Source organism: Gobius niger, assembly GCF_951799975.1.
Source record: "Gobius niger genome assembly, chromosome: 8".
Classification (NCBI taxonomy): Eukaryota; Metazoa; Chordata; class Actinopteri; order Gobiiformes; family Gobiidae; genus Gobius; species Gobius niger.
In genome coordinates, this window is record NC_136859.1 from 22,870,265 (window position 1) to 22,895,278 (window position 25,014).

A 25,014-nucleotide genomic window follows, 5' to 3' on the forward strand; every position below is an offset into this window, starting at 1 on the left:
GCTTGACTTTGTCTACCTTATTTAACAGACAAATGAGACATTCATGATAATATATAATAGAGATGATATTTACATTTTGTTAAGGTTAAGGCTTTTATTTGTTATATCATAATTGTCAATAATTAAGTGAGTAATATTATCAGCAATATGAGTGTGCGATGCTGAATTCTTTTGTGCTTTGTCTCGTCATCTGCTATAGAATGGTTGAAGGTTTACACATAACTAGGATACTACAAGGTCAGAAAATTATGACAGGACAGGACAACATAGGACAAAGTATTATGGAGTCACACAATTTTCAAAGTCATCACATGTACATGAATAAAATAGATTACTGCAAATTCATCATAAGTTAAATTAAATTATTCATTCATCACAATTCATTAATAAATAATTACATTTTATTATCTAATTAATTGATTAATTCAAGTTTTGCAGCATACAGCCCTATGGGTGCATTTCATATTTTGCATAAGTAATAGTGATTTAATCACCTTAGCGCTAAACTTTGGATGAGGGACAACGTTTTTTAGCACTTCACAGTTGCCCCTGACTCAAGCCCTCGAAGCAGTTGTACTAAGATAGTTCGTAAGAGGAATTGGAGCTAAACCGATTTAAGCTAAATAAGGCAGGCATTTATAACTTTCTGAAATTGTCAAAGTTCAATAGATTAATTTTACAATGATTTGCATATGTTTGGTTGTAAAGTTAGAGCCTCTCTAGTATTGGTACATCTGTCAGAGACCAACTGGTTATACTAGATACAGTGCAAAACGTCATGGCAGCTTAATTGGTTTCCTTTGTTTTTTGTTCTGATGAAATTAATAAAAGTCAAGATTGCAAGATAAACTGCTTCACACCAAAGCCTCTTTGCAATGGTCTGAAGAAGAGGTAAATTCATTAGGTGGCAGCTTAGTTAAAAAACAAAAAGCAAGGCAGCTAAGGAATACCTAATAAAGTGCCCTATTATTTATTTTTTCCTACGGCACATTTTGTCCATCTTCAATGAGAACTTACATAACATGCCTGGTTTGTTCTGACATTTGAAATTTCACATTACTGCTACAAGGACATTGCACTTTATTACTATTCTAACAAGGTATTACATATTCCTCATGGCCATGAGTCACCTCTTTGCCAAGTACAGCCAGCATGAAAAGCCTTAATGCCAGGTCACCTTGACACCATTTGTGCCATATCTGGAGGCAGTGACCATTTTTAAGTTGTTGCTTCCAGCTTTGACATTCAGCAGAGCAAAATCCACAATTCATTTCAACCAAAGATGCACAAAGCCACCACTTTTTTCCTCCTATTATAGACAGACACAAAAAGGAAGGGCAGTGCAAAGGCTAAGTAAAAATAAAAGGTTGTGAATTTGACAGAACTGAGTGTTTCTCAAAAGTAGCGGTTGCATTCAAAACATTAGAGCACATAACGTATGTATGACCTGATGAAGACCACACAGGTCGAAATGGGTCGTTGAGTACCTCAGATCTTGAGTACCTCAGATCTTGTTTGGTCTTAGCACCAGAGCACAAAAGTTTGGCCTAGACAAGGGATCTTTTAGAAAATTTACCCTGGGATAACCTGTAGGAGCATATTTTATATAGCTTTATATGCTATGGATAGAAATTATACATCTGCTTTACCATGCAAATCTAAGAAATATATATTTTAGAATATAATATAGTTTGCTGGACTGTATCGTCGACTTGGACTGAGTTTGGTTAAGCTGGAGGCACCTGAGTCTAGAACCCAAGTTACAAAAATATGACTAGTGATTTTACTGAAAACAGCAGGTTCTCTTACAAATAGTTTCCTCCAACTCCATCAGGATTAGCAGGAGCTCTACCCACACAACAAAATTCACTTTTCAGGCCAAAGTAATGCTCAGGGCTGGTTGTATTTTAAACACTTTATTAGATGTCACAAAATGTATTTAAAAAGATATCTGGTTGTCACATGAAGTAGAAGCTTCTGCGAATAGAATTGAAACATCCCAAATTCAACCAAAATCCTCCATTGGTATAAACACTGGTATCTGCAGCATATTGCACTATATTGACAATATAATGTAGAAAAACCCACATTATTGAGTGAACTTATGTGCAATAGTCCAAACCACTATGGTTAAGACCACACAACTGAATTTATTTTTAGAGCTGTATTATGTACTTTCTTCACTTCTTGGCAGAACCACATCTACCTCAAAGAAATGGCACTATAACTTTCTATGTAGCTGAATAAAGCCAGTTCCTGTTGGTTTTATCTTCAGTGTCACATAAAGCAGCTGGTTAGCTGCGTGACACTTCCGCACTGGGCTGTCTGTATCTCAGAGACCATCACCAAATGTCGCCAGGGCACGCCTATCACTGCACGTGTCGGTGTGCCTTTATTAAATCAAAATAAGTAAGCGCTGAGGTGATGCTTTAATGCTGCATCTAAAAGTCATTATGTCACATACGTGTAGTGCCTTTCTCATATGTCAACTGCTGACATTTATTTTCTTCCCGGTATTATCCAGATTTGGCACTATATAAGTAAGTACCGCCTTTGCACTGAACAGGGAAGGGCCTGGTCGGTACTTGGACGGGAGACTGTTTGAGAACACCAGGAAGCCTGGGTGAATGTAATGAGTGAGTGGTTGGTGGTGGTCGGAGGGGCCAATGGCGCAGACTGGTTGCCTTGCTTCCGTCAGTCTACCCAAGGGCAGCTGTGGCTATGATAGTAGCTTACCATCACCGAGCATGGTGTGAATGAATAATGCACGAAATTGTAGTGCTTTATTTGTCATTGAACAACAGTACAACAAAATTGTGTTCAGGTGTTAGTCCTGGGCCGCTGCGACTGAGCCGCGCCACCACTGTGGGCCGACCTAAGCATGTTTTTGGAGGTAGGGAAAAACAGAGCTCCCGGAAGAAACCTGGCTGGCTGCCTCTCTGAAAGTGCACTGCCTCCTGGGTTTGTGCCTGTTTCAGAGCTTGGTGTCCTGCACTGGTCAGCTCCTCCACCTCTTCCTTCCTCTTCATCCCCTGCAGCTCCCTCCGCTCCACAACAGTCTTTCACATCTTCTGGGAAGAGTTTAGCAGTTAATCAGTTTTATTCTCCAGTGAATGTCCATCAGCCAGAACACTAAAGGGCTAGAAGGCTTGTGTGGCTTAGCTGTACATTTGCTCCAAACATTTAACATGATTTCTCTCATGATTACAAGTTTGTCTGTTAACTACAAATACAACAGACAGATGCTTAAAAAAGACTGCACTAAGGTTGTATTTACTATGTTTCCAGTTTATATAAACTTATAAGTATCAGTGAAACGCTGTTAGTACCATCAAAGCACAATGTGCTTTGATGGTACTTATGGTACTTATGTGATCATTTCTTGTTTATTCAAATTAGTGCATGCCACACCTTTTACTACTGCTGTTGGTGGAAACACCTTCTGTTTCTTATCTTTTCATTTATTCATGTGAGAGCGGTGGGGCGTTCGGTGGGGTAGGCATCAGTCCTTCGTCTCCTGCCTCCATGCAGTGCTCATCGATTTCAGCCCCTCTCTGCTGAAGTGCGCCATCAATCAATACAGTAACAAGTCTTCATTTAGACTTGAGAAATGCACTTTCCAGCTCAGTAGGCACACAGTCCCTGTGTCATGAATGCAGCCAGTGTTTGTGAGAGAAGCTTATAGGTCCTTCCTTTGGCCTTGAAACTTATCTGACCAACAACTAATACATGACTCCTGATAAACTACCAGTCAGTGAAAATAGATATAATAGATATGTGAAGTTTTATTAAGATAGACAAGATTAACATGTTTTAATGTTGTAGTTAAAACAAGTGTGTGAAATATTGTAAATAGGAGTGGATTGTTTTGACCCACTCATGATACTGTATGTCATTTGGGTAGTTGTAGGCCTAGTCTAGTGCAATAGGCTTATACCAGAACCAAACCATCTGGGATTCGGAAAAACAAAGACAAGCACATGCATATTATTTTATGGACAAAAGGGGTAAAAGATATACTGGTAATCATATAACACATTGTGTTTGGCATGGAGGTTTTAAATGTAAATGTGATACTCATATGTTTACGTAAAAAAAAAAGAAGAAAAAAAATAGACACTGTGACACATGCACGTGTTACACATGCTCTTCATTGGGCTATGTGTTTTTTATAGATATATCCAAGAGCATTCATATTGCATGGAGTTAAATTTGTTAAGACAAGTAATTTGGACCCCAAAAGTAGACACAGAGGAAAACAATTCCGGAATGAAAAAGTCTTTATTCTACACGGCTTTCTGCTCAGTGCGATTCTCGGACATCTAGTGGCAGCATTAAGATACGTCAAAGATATTCTTCGCTAGGTTTACTTGAAAAAAAAATTGAAAGGTTAATCTGCTGATCTTAGCCTTTTACATCGTAGTCTGCGCATTCTCCATCCTTTCCATATCTCTGTACAGCTGACTCCACACTGCACGTCCCGGGAATAACAACTCCTCCTCCTGCCCACCCCATCGCCTTGCCGGTGCTCGTATTTGGTATGGTCCGCTCCTCCCCTATCCTACGTCTCGCGGATGGTAGTTTCTATTGGGAGAAGGTCAAGTGACTCCGCATGTCTGCCTCTGTGTACAACGTCCCGCTATGGTGCACGGCTGATGAAGAAACACCTCTAGCGCTAATATCGACTGTGTTCAAACATGATTGTGACCGAGACTTAGCGCGCGATGTGCCTGTGAAAGTAAGTACCAATGTCGGCCTATTTCTATCTTCCAAACCTCTAGCGGGGCTAATATTATGACTCTAGCCGGAGAAGTCGTCTCCCTATTAAGATTTAATGTTTGCAAAGTGTTGTGTTTCCATTGAGTTGCTGCAGCTTACGCGTCCCGGATATTTTTGAACAACTCTCAGAGGAGGATGCTGTCGTTTCTAGTGGAAGAGAGTGTGATGCTGGTGCTGGAAAGCGAGGGTGGCTCTGAAGCCTCTTTAGTCACAGGGGGGCTGTTTTGGCACTGACAGGGCGATGTGTTAATACTATAATGGAGCTTACGCGTTCATGTTTGGAATATTCTGGGAAGCACATGCGTTTAGATGATGCGTAAATTGTGCGTCATAGACTTTTAGACGTGCATGACTCCTCTTAGAAGATGTACTCAAATGTTGTGAACGAAAAGTTGTTCAAGTCTGGGAGGGGTATGCAGATTAAGATGTTAAAAGATAGTATACTACCTGGTGGATTTTAAGATCAGAGTTAGACAAAAATCAAAACGAGCAAAGAAGTAAGCATAGTAGTACAAATGGTGTAAATTAAAAACTATGAATCATTTATTTGTAACCAAAGTAGAATTTAAGGTGTTTTTCCCACAATGTAATTGGATGTTTACCTCTTCCACTCTACAGTGCATGTAAGGTCATCTTCAAAGTGGTCAGGGATGAAGTTCACTCTCAAGCAAAAACAGTTAGAGAAAAGAAAGTATATACACCAGAGTGTTCCCAAAACATGCCCTGTCGAGCATCATGCAGCTAAGCCTATTACTGTATTGCATAATGGAATAAGTTATTGCTGCTCTCCATAAGGTGCACATTGAAACTCCCTCAGGGCTCACATAGTGAGACTGCGTATTGTCCACAGCAGTAATCTCTCATTACACTTCTTAATAAAAGGTGCAGTACATGGTGGTCAGCATGTTTGAGTATCCAGCTCAGGAAGGAGGAAAGCTGTCCAGAGACACTGTGCTCTGCTGAGTAGGTTGTCTGCTTTCCTACGCAAAGATGTTCACATTAAATTTGTAATAAAGAGTTAGTGTTGTTATCATCTATACTTAATATTTATAAGATCACCTCAACTGTTAATTGTGAAAAATATGTGCTTTACTCATTCTTTTCACTTGAATATTGAATAATTGTACATCACTTGAGGTGCAAAGTAATGGTTGAGCTGCAGAATTACAAGGGTCTTTGGATAAAATGCTATTTCTCTGCATGTGCTCTTACCTCTGAATAAGGAAGGTAATATCTGTAACACCAAAGGCCTTGGAAAGTAAATTCTGTACATTCTTGGCAATGTTATATTTGCTAGTATTAAGTCGCAAGGTATTGTATTACTATATAGCGTTCTTTTAGTTTCGTTTTCTCATTATGTAAGTACTTGTTGATGAAATGTCATGTTGCATTGGCATAAACAAGATGGACGCTGTTTTCGCTGTCAGGCTCTGAGGGACGACACAGTCACGGACACTTTGAATGATGACTCTCATGATGAAATTATGCATGCTCCTGCTGCTCTTCATTAAACCTTCACCAGGTCGTCAGCAGCCGATCCTAACCGTTGCCTATTGATTTTACATTGGTTAATGAAACTGGATTCTATTTGATTTAATAGGAATTATTATTACATGTTGGAAGCAAATTTGATTGGAAAAGTTATTTTTAAGTTATAGCTGATGTTATTCTTAATTAAACTCACATAGGAATCACATAATGTTGGGATGTGATGCTGGGAGAAAAAACCTGAGAGGAATAAAAATTTTAACCAATGCAAAACAAGGTGTGTTCAGGAGGAGAATGGATAGATGAGTGGAAAATCTCTCTTAGGGGAGCATTTTTTCCATAACAACAAAGGTCTGTTCAAAGGTCTGTTCAACGTGTTATCATTATGCAAGTGGTGTTTGAAGGACATTCTGTCATATGTGTGTAATACTCACTGTTTATGTCACAGTTTGTCTGAGCATGCTGTGCTGAAATGCTTTTATTTTTTATCAAAGTTTCTTGTCCCTGCAGGGAAAATTTGTCAGCTGCCTTTGCTCCATCCTTCAAAGCTGTGGTCAGGATCGAATATGACGTGAGCAAACTGTATGGATGTGCTGATAGCAGGATTTCTAGACCTTAATGCAGGTTTCTATTTTTCATTTGTGGATTACACAAAGACATCCGCTGTGTGGCTAAGTGACCATTTGTGGCTGGATATTTGTAGCTTTCACCTTGCCAGTTATTGGTATTCTTGTTTTTACATATTACTTAATGTATTTACTATATGCCTACAATTGATGATGTTGAAGTGATGTTGTTTGCTGAGGGGAAAAATGTACAGCGGAAGTGTGTGTGTTGCACAGAAGCCATTACATAATGACAAGAGCAGTGCTGCTGATTTGTGTCCCTTGGCTGTATAAATGCAGTTCCAGGAATCCAGTTTTAAATAAATTTTCCAGGGCTTTTAAGAAATATGGTTTTTCATTATGTACTTCATGATTAAATTGGTTTACAAACAATGCTGACAAAGATGCTTAATGCAGAGATTCCCTGAGATGATAATGTGGTTTTGCTTTCTGTGGGAATCAATCATAGTTGAGATTGAAGCAGGTTAGCCTATAATCTTGTTGCTGTGTGTCTTTTGGCGTTGCTGCCAGACAGAAGACTGAATTGTGTCTCTGTTGGCCAAAGGTATATTGTAAAATAGACTGTCCAGTTAAATTGATTTTTGTTATATTATTCAATAACACAATGGTTATTCATTTGTCAAATTAATTTATCATTATAGAAGATAGTAATATTTTATTTCCTTTGTAAAGACAAGTAGGTATGAGCGATGATTGCCTTACTTGGACATGTTTTGACGTTCGGCTGCTGTCTTTGTTGCTCATACCTACTTGTCTTTACCATAAAAAGCAGTCTGACAGGTCTTGAAATGTATTGTTTTGACATGAAGTTCCAGCTGTCTTGATTTTTGGACATTGTGGTATTAAATCTACCTGGATGATGAAGGATTTCTATATTAAGCTGTGTATTCTGTACTCTCAGTTTTCAGTACCAAGGGGATGGGGATGAGGATTGGATAAGAAAGTGGGAGTAAAAATAAGAAGTGGCACTGGTATTCTTTTTTTCACTCTCAACCTTTACTAATTTGTACAAATCCGATGAGCAATGTTTTGTTTTCTTGTGTTTTTGTTCCTTTTCCGCCTTTTTTGTCTGAACCAAAGTCGTTATTTCACTGTGTTACAGTCATAATCTCCTGAGTCTTAGGAGGATAAACATCTTGAGAACACAGAGGTTAGCCGTGACCAATTCGCAGTCGCAGTTGGACGTAAATTGCTTTTTGAAGGTGCAAGTCCGCGTGTGTTGTATTAGATTTACCTACACAGTAAACTGGCTGTGGGACTAGTTGGAGGATTACACAGGATTTGTTGCGCTAAGCCACTGGAAACAGGCCCACTAACCCTGTCTCCTACTCTACTCCCTCCTCTTCTGCCCTTATTTCCTATATGTCGTCTCCTCTCCGACTTAAGCCATGTACATAAAAACATCATGTGACTCCTGCCTGGCAGCCTGCTGATTGGATCATTGAGTGTTCCTAGACTGTGATTGGTCCACACATAGTAAGTCACCTTACTTGAACTTTAACAGTGGGAATTTTCTTAGAAATCAGAAATGCGGAGGTGTACCATTTACAATGTTCTTCACCTAAAGATTACAAAAACACAGTAAACATTAAAAACAGATATCTGGTCACACACATTAACTTCTTCACTCAAAATCTCAAGACTTTCAGCAACAAAAATATGAATTTTGAATCAAAATAATTATTGTGCGCAAACAATGCCTTGTGGGATTTGGTAGAATAGCCACAAAATCCTATTACAGTATTTTGCAGGAAAATGGCTACTGAGAATAAATATATGTATTGCAATGTTAGAGGTTGGTTTGAGTCATCAAATTCTGGATGAATGTAGATTGTTTGAAGTATACATTTTAGGACTTATTGTCTGTAATAAAAAGTAAAACTTTGAGAGTGTGTGAATGGAAGGTTTCATTTATGTAAACTTTTGAGCATTGCTTAAAAGAAGTAGATTACTAGATTGTTGTAAAGCTTCCCTGTCTGATTTAGAATATGTGTAGTAAAGTATCTTTTGTACTTATTACAGTAAACAGCCATTGACTTTGTCCCACAATATTCTCCAGCATGTCTGGTAACAATGTGTAACCACTGTTGGACTGAGTGAATAAAAGCTCTTAAATTAAGAGAGCTCGGGTTGTGTTTAGTGGAAATGGTAATTTGAGCAACATTTATGGGGCTCCATATTTTCGGCTCTTGACTGCACTGTTCCCGTAAGGATACAGATTCTAATATTACCCAGACCAGACAATAAAATCTGCAGCTATTTCAACTTGATTGAGAGAGTGGAAAACAGCGTCTTGGTGGTAAATTAGTTGTTGGAATTCATTTAACATGACATCTTCATTTGGCTTGATTTCATTAGATTACTCAAATAGTAGTAAATAGTTTATTTATTTTTATTGACCTTTATTTAACCAGGATAGTCCCACTGAGATAAACTAATCACTATTTATGAAACAGTTTGAACTGCAAGATCACATTCATCAAGATATTTTGTAACATGGTGCTCCGTGATATCTTTAATCAGCTGAGGAGATGGTCATGTCTTCTTTTTAAAGCGTTGTGGGTGGTCATCGGCACACTCTTGCTTTTGAGAAGCATGAATAAGCAAAGACACACTCACAAAAAGCAGTGCAGTTAGCATTATTATTTTTAAGACTTTTTCCATCAATCATTTAAACAATCCCTGATCTTCCTGGCAGAATGTGGGAAGGAACAGTAAATATTCATAGACTTTTTTTTTGCAGGTCAATGTTTATGTACAGTGCATCCAGAAAGTATTCACACACCTTCACCTTTTCCACATTTTGTTAGGTTCCAGCTATATTCAAAATATTTTTCCTCATCAATCTACACACAAATACCCCATAATTACAAAGTGGAAAAAAAAAATAGAATTGTGTGCAAATGTATTAAAAATAAAATTAAAACTGAATATCCGATGTACATAAAAGTATTCACACCCTTTGCTTTGGTGGACCCTATTTCCACTGATTGTCTTGAACCCGATGGTCCCTCTGACAGAGCTCCAGCTTTATTCTAAGGAAAGGGAAGAACTTTTCAGAAGGACAACCATCTCTGCAGCACTCCACCTATCAGGCCTTTATGGTAGAGTTGCCAGACAGAAGCGTCTCCTCAGAAGAAGGCACATGACAACCCACTTTGGCCTGAATCGCAAGTGTGATGTCTGGAGGAACCCAGGCACCGCTCATCACCTGGGAAATACCATCCCTACGGTGAAGCATCATGCTGTGGGGATGTTTTTCAGCGCCAGGAACTGGAAAACTGGAAATCGAACCCGGGCCTTCTAGCTGTGAAGCACAATCGCTAAGACTTGAGGCTGTAATTGCTGCCAAAGGTGCCTCAATAAAAGAGTATGAATACTTATGTACATTTGATTTTTGAAGTTTGCAAACATTTTGAGAATTTTTTTCTTTTGCTTTGTCTTAATGGGGTGTTGTGCGTAGATCAATGCTGTTATCCGTTTTCGAATAAGGCTGTAACAAAACAACATGTGGAAAAAGTTAATGGGGTGTGTGAATACTTTCTTCACTGTATGAAATTGTCTTAAACATTCCACACCGCACTTTATAACAAAAGTTGTAATAAAAGAGTTTATTTGGAGGCAGATAGTTTGCTATAGTACCTCATGAATAAAGGAAATGATGCCGAAAGCACGAGTTAGTTCGAGAAAGAATATAAATGTGCAGTAATATTGTGAATTATAGTCAATCTTTAAATTCCCATGGCTCCAGTTACTTTTCATTCGATTTTAGTCTAAATGTCATTATGAGTCATGATTACACAGTGAAATGATCCAGGTTTGCCCACATTGACCTTGAGTTGGTTTGAGAGACAGACGAGATGCCCCTGAGACAATATCCACACGCTGCAGCCATTAGACCAACAAGAGTGAGGAACGACAGGGAGAGTGTTTATTCTGCGCCCAGTAATTGACTGAGAATCTCCATAATGGCATTGTGTTTCCTGCCAGGCTAATGTGACCCCTATTAGTTCAGGAAAGATGCTGCAATCAGGCCCTGTATGCACTGCTATGCACAGGAGATGAGAAGAGAAGACTGAGGAAGGGGGAAAGGATTTGTTTCGAAAAAGACAATAGAACGACCAAGGGACAGTATCAGGGGACCAGGGGCTGATGCTGAGGTGAGTCATCACTGCAGCTGATCAGAGCAACGTGGCAGATTATCAAAGGAAGTTGACACACAGACATAAACAGTAAGCAGCCGCAGGCATCTGTAGGCTTTGTGTTTGTCCCAAGCCAAGGTAAATTATTAACAAGGCAATGTCAGAGCTGTAGTGGCAACCCCTGGGTAATTGATAGAAATCATGATCGGACCCTGTGACATTCTGCCAAATTGGAGAAATAGTGAAATTATGATTGATCCACTCCGCCTTCATCATACTCTGAGTAGATTCAACCAATTAAAATGAAGTGCAAACTCTCAGAAGAAGCAGATACCTTTAACTACTGCTTTAATGGCAGTCTAAAGCTCTTGATTAATAAAACATCCAGGATGATGCAGAAAAAAGTCCAATGGATTGACACAGCTGGATAATTTCTTGATTTCGATGACCGACGGTTTAGAGAATGAAGTACTTGTCAAGCAGTATCGATTCAATAGAGTTTGTTCATGTATCGGATGTCTGAGATTCCTGTTTATTATTTGGACTAGAGTTTTGCCTCGTGCCTGTGCAATCTTCAACACTTTGTACTGTCACGGGGGTTACCATTACAGATGTAAAGTAAAGCAAACTGCCCCACAGGAATTAATTCAACCCTTAAATTGGAGACGCACCACAGAGGAAAGAAAAAACAAAACCGAAGTTGGCTCTTAGTGGCACTCAAAAACATTTAACATGCTGTAATTGTGGATAAGTGCAAGGAAAATGGAAATCTCGAAAGCCTAATAATGTATTTACTTGCGTAGTGTGTCTTTATGCACTCTGTGACTTTATAAACAGTGAATGTTGTGCTGTATTTTTCGACAGAGCGTCTCACTTTTATAGCCATTTCTGATTTAGCTGTGTGCTGGCCCGGCTAATCCTGATCCTGATCAATAACCTCCTCTGCTCCACTCTGGGACTGGGCCAGGAGCTGCTGATGTCTGGTTCTAGCTTCTTTTCATTCATTTGAGTCAGCTTCCTGTACCTTACAATGCTGGAATTTGAACCTGAAATTCAAAACATGTACATCTAAAATACTGTACTATCTCTTGAGTGAATTATTCTCAGCAGTGAAGATGATAACCTTTTTTACCTCCTTCCAATTCCTTGTAGTTTCCATGTTAATACTGATTAGCACGGTACTTAAATATGTGTCAAATTATTCAGAATTAAATTTATAACTTCTCTCATAGCGGTTTGTACCGATTTGGCAAAAGTCTCCAGCAGTCCTCTGTGTGATTTTGATCAGCTCTTTTTTGTTTATTCTTCTCAGTTAAGGCTTCATGTTAAGGCTTTGTTTATTCTTCTCAGTTAAGGCTTCATGTTTATTTTAATATGGACAGGATGCATTATACCCATCATAAAATGATCACAACAGGGACATTTTCATTCCCAACTTGAAGATAATATCCAATGTTTCATAAAAAAAAAGTTCTATTGTACCAACACTTAGCTCATGTCTCATTTACTGTCGGTTTTTGCTGCCTCTTGCACTGCAGTTTTCCGGTCCGTAACTCAGAGCATTGTGCAGATCGGAGCATGGGCTTTACCTGCTGTCCTACAGTCTGACTGTGCTCGCCTCTCTCCATTACATGCTCCAGTGCTGATCGTGTTTGTCAGGATGCACTGCACGCCTCGAGACAATTAAGACCACACACACAAGACCAGCCTAATGAAGCCGGCACAGAAAAAAAATCATCCAACAAGGCTCTTTTTAGATGGACACACTGATGTAGTATTTACCTGGGCTGCACCTAGTATTAAAAATTCTATATTGCTCTTGCTACACTCAACGTATCCAGAAATTGTTCAATAAATAAATGTCCAATTAAGTCTTGATTTGAAGCCTCAATAATATGCCTCACGTGGTTTACTCCTATAGCGCTTGTTTTTTTCTGGTCCTGGTTTAGTCCTTGTCAAGTAATATTTTAGTGCTTCTCTGATGTACTGTTTATCACATTTTAGAACTTACAAACATGACACTAAGCTGGTGCCTTATTGTATAAAGTTGAACACAGTAAGGCTCACTTAGATGCTGTGATGAGTAGGCGAGGCAAGGCAAGGCAAGTTTATTTGTGGAGCACAATTCATACACACGGCAACTCAAAGTGCTTCACAGTTGCATAAAATTACAAAAAAACAGATAAAGATGTAAGAATTAAAAAACCCATAAAAATGAATCAATTACAATAAAGGCAAGAGTGCAGATAAAATACTTTCAGTTGTCATGTAGGCAAAAATAACTGTTTTCAGCCTGGATTTGAACATTGTCAGAGTTGAGGCCTGTCTCACATCCTCGTGAAGACTGTTCCAGATTTTAGCTGCATGAAACTGAAACGCAGCCTCACCATGTTTATTATTGACTCTGGGAACCACCAGGAGACCCCTCCCTGAAGTTCTCAGGGCCTGAGATGGTTCATACGGCTGTAACATGTCAGAGATGTACTTCGGTGCTAAACCATGAAAAGACTTGTTCTCAAGCAGAGCAAATGCATGAATAAGTCTCTTGACACTATTCCTCTGATCTTAGCAATGTTTTTCAGATGGTAAAAAGCTGCTGATGTTATTTGTTTGATGTGGCTGTTTAAGTTCAGGTCTGAGTCCATGATTACTCCTAGATTTCGAACCTGATTTTTTGGCTTTAGAGAGAAAGAGACTCAAGGTGACTGATAACTTTGTCTTTTCGTCTGTGGGCCAAAAACAATGATGTCAGTTTTGTCTGAGTTTAGTTGGAGAAAGTTGTTTTGCATCCACAAACTGATCTGTTTGATGCAGTGACAGAGTGTATCTACAGGCCCATGTTCACCAGCCGTCAGTGACACATAGATTTGAGTGGCATCTGCATAGTCGTGGTACGACACATTGTTGCTGTTTATTAGCTGACCCAATGGAAGCATGTACAAGTTGAATAAGAGGGGTCCCAAGGTTGACCCCTGGGGGATTCTACAGGTCATGGCAATTTTGTCTGAGACACAGTTGCCAACGTCCTGTCCTCGAGATAGGACTTGAACCAGTTTAGAGCAGTACCAGAGAATCCCAGTAAAATAAAGACAAAATCTTGAATATTGAATGCCTCTCTCACTTAAAAAATGTTTGCCTTTGTTTTATTCTGTGACTTTAACTGTATTCTGTATCGTATTCAGAGCGTCTCACTCTTAACAGAGCTTGGAAGTGTGTTAGATTTACTTAGTGACCTGGCAGACAGAGTTGCTCCACAGCTCTTTTCTTGACTTTTTGTAGTTTTCTTTTTAAGCTACTTTCAGTCTATGGACAATGTTTGCGAGTTCCCCCTTAAATTGTGGATTTCCATTGTAATGTTCATCTGATGCCCAACTCTTTTCTGCTGCTGATCAATTCATCATTTCTGTATATGTGGTCTAGTCGTGTTTGGAGAGGCCACATGGACCATTAATCTGTGAGGTTGTTGTGAGACTGCTCAGAGACATTTACCCAAATGAGCCAAACCATCAAATTCAACCTTTCGGGAACAGTTTCATGACTGTTAATGTAGCAAACTGTGAGGGGAAAATGTTTGATCTAAATTCATTTATTTTGCTTGACTGTTTGATTAATCATGGTTGTTGTTTTTTTGCATTTGGGTATTGATTGATTGTGGATCATATTAAATGTTGATGTTGAAGCGAACAAAGTGGTTGCATAATTTCAATGAAAGAAAGAATAAATTGTAAGACATGGTCGAACATACTAGTTCCAGCCGGCAAAGTTTAAGAAACACATGATTTATTTTAGATTATTTTCTATTGCTCCAAGCTACTGTGTATGACGGCTTAGCAGTGTATAACAAATTTGAGTTAAGGTCTGTTTAGATGGGGCTAGGGCTGTTTTTTTCCCTTGAAACCAGTACTTTATCAATACCTAAATGATACTTTTGGGATACCTATACTATATTTGTCATCTAGAACTATAAAGCAGAACAATTATGTATTTATTAAATAAAAGACTATTTCTTTTAAATGTGTATCATTTATTATATATATTTCTTGGTAGGGGAGAACGGGGCTGTTTGTCACATGGGTTGGTTGTCACATTTACTTGCCTCATATCAATACCCACTCACACTGTTTTATATATAATCCTCTTGAATCACCATTCACCACCAGCCACAGCCTGTGTTGTGTCTGCTTGTTTACTCCTCCTTTGCCCAGATCCATTACGGAAGTGACTACATCCCGCTTCAGTGTCACCCAATGAATTATCACCTGTTTCCACTGTCAGAGGCCTTTGTTCAGCTTTTTTTCACCCGTATTGCCCTTCTCAACTCATCAGACATATTCACTAAGATAATTTACTGTATGCAGTCCTTTGAAAGAATAGAAGGGGCCAGTGCTGAAGCAAGTTTGAATTGGTACTTTCCCTGTAGCATTGTTTTTGTCCTGGTAGCACTTGTACCGTAGATGGCAAGGCAAAAGCAAAGGTAGGCCTTTGCTTAAATTATTAAACCCTATCTTCTTGTGTCTGTGGGCTCTGATAGCCTTTGCTTGCTTATGTAAAGGTTTACTCACTGCTATTAGATAACACAGTGAAACAGGTTTGGGGTTAGATTCCCAGAGTGTTGCTTAATAATCTTCACGTGCGTTGTTTGTGTTTACCTGCATAAGCTAATATGCAGTCCACTTTTTAATTACCTTTTAATTGTGTTCTTCCACTTGCATGTCAGCACTAATTAATTTCACTGTAGGCAAACACAAGCGGCTGTTCTATGGTTTAGTGTGTCTTGGCAACCATGATGATAAGCAAGTCTTAATGGTTTTAGAGGAGTGCTGTAGCATGTAAAATATTTGATATGTATATGAATGTGAGGTAAAAATAAATAAATAAATATATATATTTTTTAAATGATACAAATGGATTTTTACCGAAATGATACAAATGGATGTTTACCGTGTAACAGAATAGTTGTACCATTTAATTATATAAACCTGACCCTATGGACTTGCCGCTGTGGTGCTCTCTTCACCTCCTGCTGCTCACCTTCACTCTCTGTTAGTGAACACTTTAGACACTGTGGGCTAAACTGTAATGCTGAAAATCTAACGTTCTTCTCTCTCTCTCTCCCTCTGTCCTCTCCCCGGTCCGTTCATGCAGGTTTGAAAAGTCGACATCAAACCACGACCTCCCGTAGCCCCTAAGAAGGAGAGAGAAGACGCTGCCGACATGTTCAGCACCAAAAGGTCAGCTCAATGTCACTTCTGATCTTTTCTCATGTACAGGGGGGGGGAGGGTCTTGGGGCCGTTTCTGATGGCGTATCCTGGTAATGGCTGATATTTGTGGTCATCTGCGTTTTTGTCAGTTGAGTTTAAAAAATATGCAGCTTTGAAGACTGAAGGGCTTGTTGTGTTTCTGGGGGGAAAAAAGAAATGAAAAAAGTTTCAGGGCTGCACATGATATTAAAACAGTGAAACAAATAACCATTGTAATGTCAAAGCAAATGTTATGTCTACATAGGCAGTCCATAGCACATGGAAAGGCCCCCCAATATTCCATATCGTAAACAAGGACCACAAATGCCAACCACAAGCACTGAAACATGATTTTTTTTTTGTGTGAAAATAACATCTGTGGTGCTCGGGCATCTTTTGATGTTATTGACTTGTTTTGAAGTGCAAAGGAAAGAGATTGAGAGAGGTTGATAAAACATAATTATTATTTGGCACTTCCCATTTAAAGGATCTGTTTCATGCTATTTTAGCCCTTCCAAAGTAAAGTATAGACATGTATATGATATATTGTACCACTGCCACAATGGAGCACTCATTTTTGTGATAAATATAAGTATTTTCTGGAGGTATTTTTCAAACCCGGAAGACACGACGCCTCGATTGAGTTAACTCCGCCCCCTCTCTCGGCTCATACAACTTTACTGTAGTAAAGAAAGAAATGAAATGAAATGAAATAAAAATACCACAGCAATAAGTGAAGTTACAATGCAGTTATAAGGAGTTGACATCTGCAACACAGCTTCATAAATGGCTGACACACACAAGCTAACACGTGTTTTGATTGACTTACCGCTCTGTCCTGGCCGATGACACTATGATGTAAAACACGTCAGAGTGTCACAACTCAGTCGTTTTCCAGGAGAGGGCAGGATTCAGGTCGATTGCTGAAAACTGCGTGATTAATTGTCTGTGAGAGTAAATTCTACGCCAGAAAAGACAAAGGGAGAGAGGGATATTGTACATCCAATGACAAAATGGAGATACTTTTTTCCACTCAAACTTGGCTGTAAATACTATTTAAGTGGCGCTATACTGCAGTTAGCTTTGCCCGTTTGCCTGTTAGTTTCTTCTTCGTGATTCCATTAATGTGTATTGCGCTTTGGGTTGGAGCAGGGAAAGTTGCAAGTGTGGTTTTCTGGCCAGAGACACAAGGGGGAGATGAAAGACCCTGTTATCATACCATTAACACTTGTATGATCCCTAGAGGGACTACGAAAAGGATTTACTCAGGTAAACAAGTCAGTACTGCTTTAAAAGATAAGTTATAACCAAACAAGTTTGTTTTTCACATTATTTTACATTATTTAAGTATTTGTATTGTTGTCTTCTCACTGAAGTGCCTTGCCTGATGACAAAACAACAGGCTGCAACAGGGGAGGGCTGCAATAGGAGCTCCTGTCGCCTATGTACTGCATTATTCTAATGTAGATACTGGACAGCTTGAGATGAAGCTTTAGACCCATTATGAACATTGAAGTGTCATTCGTCCACATCCATCCTCTCTGTCTTTTTCACTATTGTATGATGATAAAGACAGTTGCTGGAACCATGATTAAACGACAGCACCTCTCTCTCAGTCCTCTGGGGCCTGCGTCAGCACCACCACTGTGACACGGATACGCTCATCCCCTCTGTAATAGGGTGCCATCTCCACATTCAAAGGCTCCGTTCTTCTTTTTCTGCTGAATACAAAACAAGACATTTTTCCACGGCTGAACTGCTGAACCAAACATAAAACGCTTCAGTATTTGCGGTAGATTACGTTGTTCAGTTGTGGCTCCTTCATCTGTGGGTTTTTTCATATTGGTTTTTCCTCCCGGGTCGCCTCGAGATATCTGAGCACATACAATGGAGGGGCTTAATTAAAAGTCCCTTATTAAACCGTGAGAATTCAATCGTATTAGGGAAGCACAGCGTACATTTGATTTGGATGAAATTAGGAACAGGACATGGCAAACAAAACCGTTGTGTTGTGAATAAGCTGAGTGCGCTGTGATTGTTTGTGCTCATTATAATGTAACTGGAGCACTGTAGACTCACTCAGGATATCTCAACGATTTGGAAACTACGTGCTAGCGCTCATCGCTCTCTTTGTGTCTACTTTCTCTACGTCTCCTCCACTTAGTATTACTGCTTTAATTTCATTCACCATTTTGTCTGAATAAGATGTCGCCACATGGATTTGATATGAAAAGACAACAACAAAAAAAGATGATGAAAGCAAAACCCTCATGTTAGTGCCTGTACTCATTTTGTTTGATCCCGTTGACACTGTTGTTGGCACCAGGTCAGCCCTCATTGTTTTGATAGATCTTGTATTGGGAGTGACATGCTGTTTGTTTATATTTCCAACATAAGCCATGCTGGACTGTTACAAGTGTACATTCTCAATAAGATGTGTTGGCAGCTATGCATGTCTCAATCCAAAACTGCTGCGATGTTGCGAAGCTGGTTGCCAATTTGCTTTTCTAAGCCTGGCTCAAAGCTCTATTTTCCCGGGCTGATAGCTACTCCAAACACAGACAACCTTTGCAAACAACAGAGAACATGATTGGCACTCCACTCCCTTTGGTCCTGATCTCGGTGGTTCGTCCTTGGCGTACACTTGTTACATGATGACACAGTGTCCAGATAGTTGCACCTCAGCTCCATTCATACGGTGATCAATATGTCACATCCGCGCAGAGCCATTTAATGACACCAGTAATTACACTTCCAACTAAATACCAGCTCTGACATTGACCCCCTGCTCTGCCTGACCTCCATAAGCAGTAATTGGATATCTGAGTGCGTGGAGCTGGGAGGTGTTGATCGACATCAAGGGGCCATGGACTGGATTATTTATGTATGCAGAGGTGAAGGAAGCGTCTGGGGAGAGGGGGCACACTGGGATGTGTTAACCCTTTGCAAAGGCCCCAGGAGCCAATCATGGAGCAGGCTTGTGCCACGCATATGAATACTGCCCTTGGGTCGACCTTGTGGTAAATTCCTATCGTGTGCTCACTGCATGAAAGATCGCTTTAGAGATGTTACATTATTCCTTTTTTCAAAAAGGGCATTTCAAAGTAAAACATTTTCTCTTTTCTTTTCAAAGTATAACATTTTCTCTTTGTAGAATGTAAAATGTGGAGATTTACTTGGACAGTGTCGATGTTTTATTTCATTATTGGAATAGTTGTCATTTTCAGCCTCAAGACAGGGCAGAGTTTACACCTAATTGTTGTGATTGGATGATCATTGGGGAAAATGACAGTTTTTCCCTAAGGCACTAATTGAAGAATTGGAAGTATGTAGATTAAATATGCTGCAGCATTATAGCTGATATAGCATTCCTATATCAGCTATAAACCTTTAAACCCATTATGGCAAGTGCACCAGCATTTTGCTATTCTCACCGAGCTAGGAGCACATTAGCAGCACTTGTCCCTGTCTAAGCCTGCTGGAACAATGTGGATATAATCACTCTGCCTGCCGCACAGGTCTGAGTGAGTCTCCACCTCAGCAGCTTACTGTAACTGTGCGGACAGCAGCCACATTTTGATCAGCAGAAGTTTTCAGTGGCGCGCACTTGACCCACAGGAAGTGACAGGATCAGTATTAAAGCCTGGAGTCTGCAGAAAGTGATGAAGAGTGGACTTTGTGATAAGGATGGAGAAAGGAGAGGGATCTTGTGTCAGGGTAATGTACTGTACTGTAGTCATTGTTTCATTGTGATCCACTGCAGAAACTAGAATTCTGACCAAAAAAACGATGGGATTTAAGGTGTACCTACAGGTTTTTCATTTTAATATCGTTGGCTTTTGTGTCACAACAACACATTGTTGAATCAATATAGGATTAGATGAATAACACATTAATTCATAGTGGTTTCAAGTGGGGACCAGCACATAATAAACAAAAGTGTACTGTCCCTTTGAGGTTGTACTGTTCAATCAAGCAAGTAAACCGGGGTATGGATTTTAGGGGACAGTTAAAAGAGGGAGTGTTCACTACCACATGGTCAAACGTCGCATCCACCAGAACGAACGACATTTGCATTCAAGACACTGTGGTCCAGTTGAGGTTATCGATATGAAAGAAGTCTCATGCCTCATGTTTTGTTGCCTCTTCCTGTCATCGTCAGGAGGATAAACAGTCCATCCTGACAACAGTGGATTTATTGTGCATTCAGAAACACACAGCCTTGGTTTTGTTTTGAGTGTACTCTTAGCATTAGCAGATTGATGCTTGTTGTGCTTCAAAAGGGGCAGCAGTGTTCAGGGATATTTGTGTTTTTATGTGTTTCAAGGATTGCCATGTGGAAAACAATAGTTGTTCATTGGCGTTATTGTGTACAATAGGAGTAGTTTAGACTTTGTAGTGTTGTTTTGTTTTATTCTAGGTCACCAAAATCCAAACAGACCACTATTTTATGTTTATTTGATAGTATTTACCTACTATCAGGTGTCATTTTCTGAGAAATAATTGAGATGCTGTCTAAAGGATTTGCCCACATACCGGCCTCTAAACAATAATAAACACAATGTCCTTATGCTGAAGCCCTCTTGATTAGATGGCCATTTAAGGCCTAATTCATATATGTCTGAGTAACACCTAAGGATACTTTTACTAGAACAGAAGAGGTGACAGTAGTTTGATGGTTTGTTATTACATCCGCCACCCCCACAGTTCCCCAGCCCGGCACCTGTCAGTCATTTTGATGGAGCTGTCTGTCTTCAACCTCCAAAGTCTATAAATCTTCAAAATTGTCCATTGTTTTGGTCCAGGTCTTGCTCTGCTGTTGCGATACGAAACGTTTGCCGTCTTGACCCTGGGTGATTTCGTAAACAATATATTATTTTCTGGGACATACACTTAATTTTGTAATATAATAAAAAATCAAATATAAATCTTCTAATCATCGCTATGAGCAGCTGAGGGTTCAAATGCTTTCAGGTTAACCACACTTTGGTTAACCTGTATGAGCCTGTCCCACATATAGCCTTTGCAATTTGAATAAAACCCAGAAGAGTGAAGCTTTATAACTACCAAAGTTGAACAAAGTGCTGTACACAATAAAAATGTGTTATTGTCTTTGATAATTTGCTCACATCAATCTGATCTTGGGTCCTGTTGCAGATTGCTGTAACACTGCTGCCCCTCCTATCCACATCTCCAATCAAAAAGCATTGCCTCACATATCAGATCAATGCACAGAGGTTGAATGTCACCTGGAGAAATTGGTGAAAGTGAGCCTCCGGGCCATCAGCAGCAGCTAATGAAATTTTGATGCTGCCTTATTTAGAACTATATTTTACCAGATTACGTTCCCTGCTCAGTTTCCAACTTCAAAGAGCAGCTTTCACCACTACTGGGGGTAAAGCCTATAGCTGCACCACTCTTCAAAATTGGATAGTTCTTCCACAATTATGAGCTCGGAGGAGTATCCCCCCCACCCCTCTTTTCTCAATCGTTCACAAAGCTTTTAAGTGAGTTCTGACTCACTGTATTTCTGATCCGTTCTCCACTTTGCCATGTTAATCCGTGAAGTGATGTGCAGCGTGTTTGTGTGGCTTTTTCCATTAGATTAGTATTTTTCATCACTTGTGGAAAGATGAGAGATCGGGATGAGAAGTGGGAGGAGCACCAGCGGCTTATAAACACATGATGGACCTGTATATTTGATGACATTCACATTCAGACATATTTATTGCAGCTATAACATCCTAACATTTCACATTTAAGTCTTTAATTATAATATTTCTCCCCTTCAAGGGCCGAGTGATATGACAATATAAAATTACATCTTCGTCTCTCAGATTTATAGTTTGTAATTTTAAATGTTAAGTTAAACCGGTTCTTTTAAATTCAGCTCTTTGCTCAGTCCACTTTGTTTACTTTGTGTGACCCTAAGCTCTGGCTCTGAAGTCAGATTTTACTCGTTTTGATGGTGGATATTGGTGCATTTCTGTTCATTCTGTTATAGTAACACATTTCAATCCGATATCCACCATACTGTCTCTTACTGTCTTTTAATGTTTTGTCTTGTGGCCGCAGCCTGCAGTGCTCAAACACTGCTCACTCTCACAGCATACCATCACTTCTTACAATCAACCTTCACCTTTGGCCCCTTTCTTCCCTTGCAACTCCCTCTCGTCTGCTAGATGAATATTCTGTTTAGCGGCAGCTGGCGCCCATGGGAGATCACTGACCTGGGGCGAGCACACACAAAGAGGCAAATTAACGTTTTATTTCATTACTTGTGTTGGAAGCAATGGTGCCGCAGTACTTTCCAATGCCATCCAAAGGGTAAATGCTGCTCAACGAAGTGGGAAAAAAAAACCACAAACAGTGTACCAGCACTTTTACATAACATGTTGCCACTACAGCAAATACTTTATATCTTCACACCACGTAATTTACACAGGGCTATTTAGCAACTTTTAAAATAATTCTTTTAAAATATTCACTTTATCACCGTCTGCCCACTGCAAACACTTAAGACTGAGTATGGATGATGTGTTTCAGTTACATCATTTTTTTTGAGAACTTTGCTTTAAATTCTTAATTGCACCATTCTCATCAGTCTCCAACCCATGTGTAGGTCCGTCTATGAGCTGGCAGTAAAAGACAGTGTAAGAACAATGGACACGCACTAGTCACATACAGCCAAAAAAAGTATGCTAAAAACCATGGCCTGTGAAGCAGGGGCATCATGAGTCGCTGTCTAACCTCTTAACTCCCACCGGAACATTTTCTCCAGTTTTGGCTTTACCCAAATCTAAAAGCTTCTTGGAAAAAAGTGTCAAAATAGCAACAAAAAACAGGGCTAAAACGAGGATGAAAAAGTCACAAAAACCTGACAAAAAAGTGACAAAAGAGCATCAAAGAAGTGACGCAAATGTGATGGAGAAATGTACTAAAATGTGGCAAAAATGCTAAACAAAAACAATGAAACAAAATGTCTAAAAAGGGACGACAACGCAGCAAGAATGCGAGGAAAAAGATCCTTCTAGATCAGTTTTGTAGGTCTGAGCTTTCAAATGAGGCATTGCTCCGGCCTGTAGATGGCAACCTTTTAGATAAGGTAAAGCTGATAAGAGAAAATACTTCATACTTTATATCAGAGAAATCATTTGTCTTTCATTTATTCAGATTGTATGGAGCCGGCAATTGTCACGTTGACATTTGCATCAATCTTACTTATACCATACCAGCCATTTTTCAGCGCTTTCATCATCTCATTGTCGTGTCCTTGTTGTTGTCTCCTTTCCCAGAGGGTATGAAGTATGTCATGCAAACTGAATTGGCCACCAGTCACCAGTGCGCTGCAAAAGCCTCAATGCGTTATTCGCTGTTGGGGAAATGCCACACGGAGACGAGGACCTTCATTGTGCATGCCCTAATCACTTTTTATGGCCCAAAAGATTCCACGTCTTATATAAGGCCAGATTGTGGAGAAATAAATGAATAAACAGCTTCAAAAAAGGGAAGTCAGCGTGACGGCAGATATGATTGTGCTATCTCCCGTCGCCATAGCGTCACTTCAATTTGCTGACTGCTGTGACGTTGTTGTTGTTTTTTCCTCCTTGTGATTGTGGGAAAAGTGCAGTGGATGGGTTTATTGTCACGAAGACTTTTTGCTTATTTTGATGAATGCGTTTTGAGCTTGAGCTTATCTGACGGAAAGCGTTTATGCTGTCTCACCCGGAACTGTTCAGAGAGTGTGACTTATTAAGAGAAGCAAAACAATGATTAAAATCCCCCCCGATCATAATAAATCTGTATTATCTGAAAACTGTCAGCGCTTGATAAGGACAGTGGAGCCACAATAGCTGCTCTTACATAAACAATTTTGGTGACGCAAACATGGCCCCAGTGAATGAATGTGCTTGCCTGTCCTCCTTTTATCCTCGGAAACATAATTTGATTTATTATACTCTTTTATAGTATTTTTGGTGGCACGTTGGCTGAGTGGTTTGTGCTCTTTTTCTTGGGTTCGCATCCCAGACCTTTTCCCCTACCTCCAAACATGCTGCTCAGATCGGGCCGATAGTTGGCTCAGAGTTGCAGCAGCTTATGAGGCCTTTTATATTTGTCGCATGTCTTTTTGCATTAAATTGTGACCTAATTGCGTTGAGGATTTTTCGACGGCACAGAAGATGAGGCACTTAATAGACCTAAACACATTAATTTCAGATTTTACCATCATTCATCACACACTGCTTGTTGTTGACGTACTGTGTGCTTTACTGAATCCATCTTCTGTGTTGAATTTTACATTTGCTTCATTCTCAACAGAAAGTGACTCACGTCTCACCATCTAAAGTGTGCCACTTACTGTATTTGTCATGTGACTCAGTGGGCCTTGACTTAACGGCTTGCTTGTAAAGTTATAGAATCAGATATAGTGGCCTCCCAGCGCTACTAAACATTAAGGGCACCATGGATCGGTTCAATAAGAGATATCCAGTGACGACAGCTCTTGATTTGTGAGTGGAGCAGATGGGGCAGTAAAATGTCACTTTCATTACTCATGACTCTAAACAGGCAGAATCATGAAAAAAGAACAAATTCCCTTTTTATACTGAATGTGTGCGCCTGAAAATGTAGTCCAAATAATAAAGCACTTCAGGTCATTGGAGGAGGAGCTGAAATTGGTTTAGAAGTTCATTTCTACTGTGAGGCAGACTTTAATCGTTTGGCTCAAGGTTCAAAAT

The 25,014-nt window shown here is 39.6% G+C and overlaps 1 protein-coding gene across 3 annotated transcripts in view; it reads left to right on the forward strand.

Annotated features, from left to right (window-relative positions):
* Window positions 1-4,580: 4,580 nt before the first annotated feature.
* oxr1a (oxidation resistance 1a) overlaps window positions 4,581-25,014 on the forward strand; it is a 143,848-nt gene continuing 123,414 nt past the window's right edge. For 2 of the 3 annotated variants that reach the window (XM_079561756.1, XM_079561759.1), the window contains exons 1-2: window positions 4,581-4,738; window positions 16,181-16,266. In XM_079561756.1, the coding sequence (XP_079417882.1) occupies window positions 16,250-16,266 (17 nt within the window). In that variant the 5' untranslated portion in view covers window positions 4,581-4,738; window positions 16,181-16,249. Of the gene's footprint in view, window positions 4,739-8,279; window positions 8,370-16,180; window positions 16,267-25,014 lie in introns of all 3 variants that reach the window. The other variant, XM_079561757.1, reaches the window with a different exon arrangement.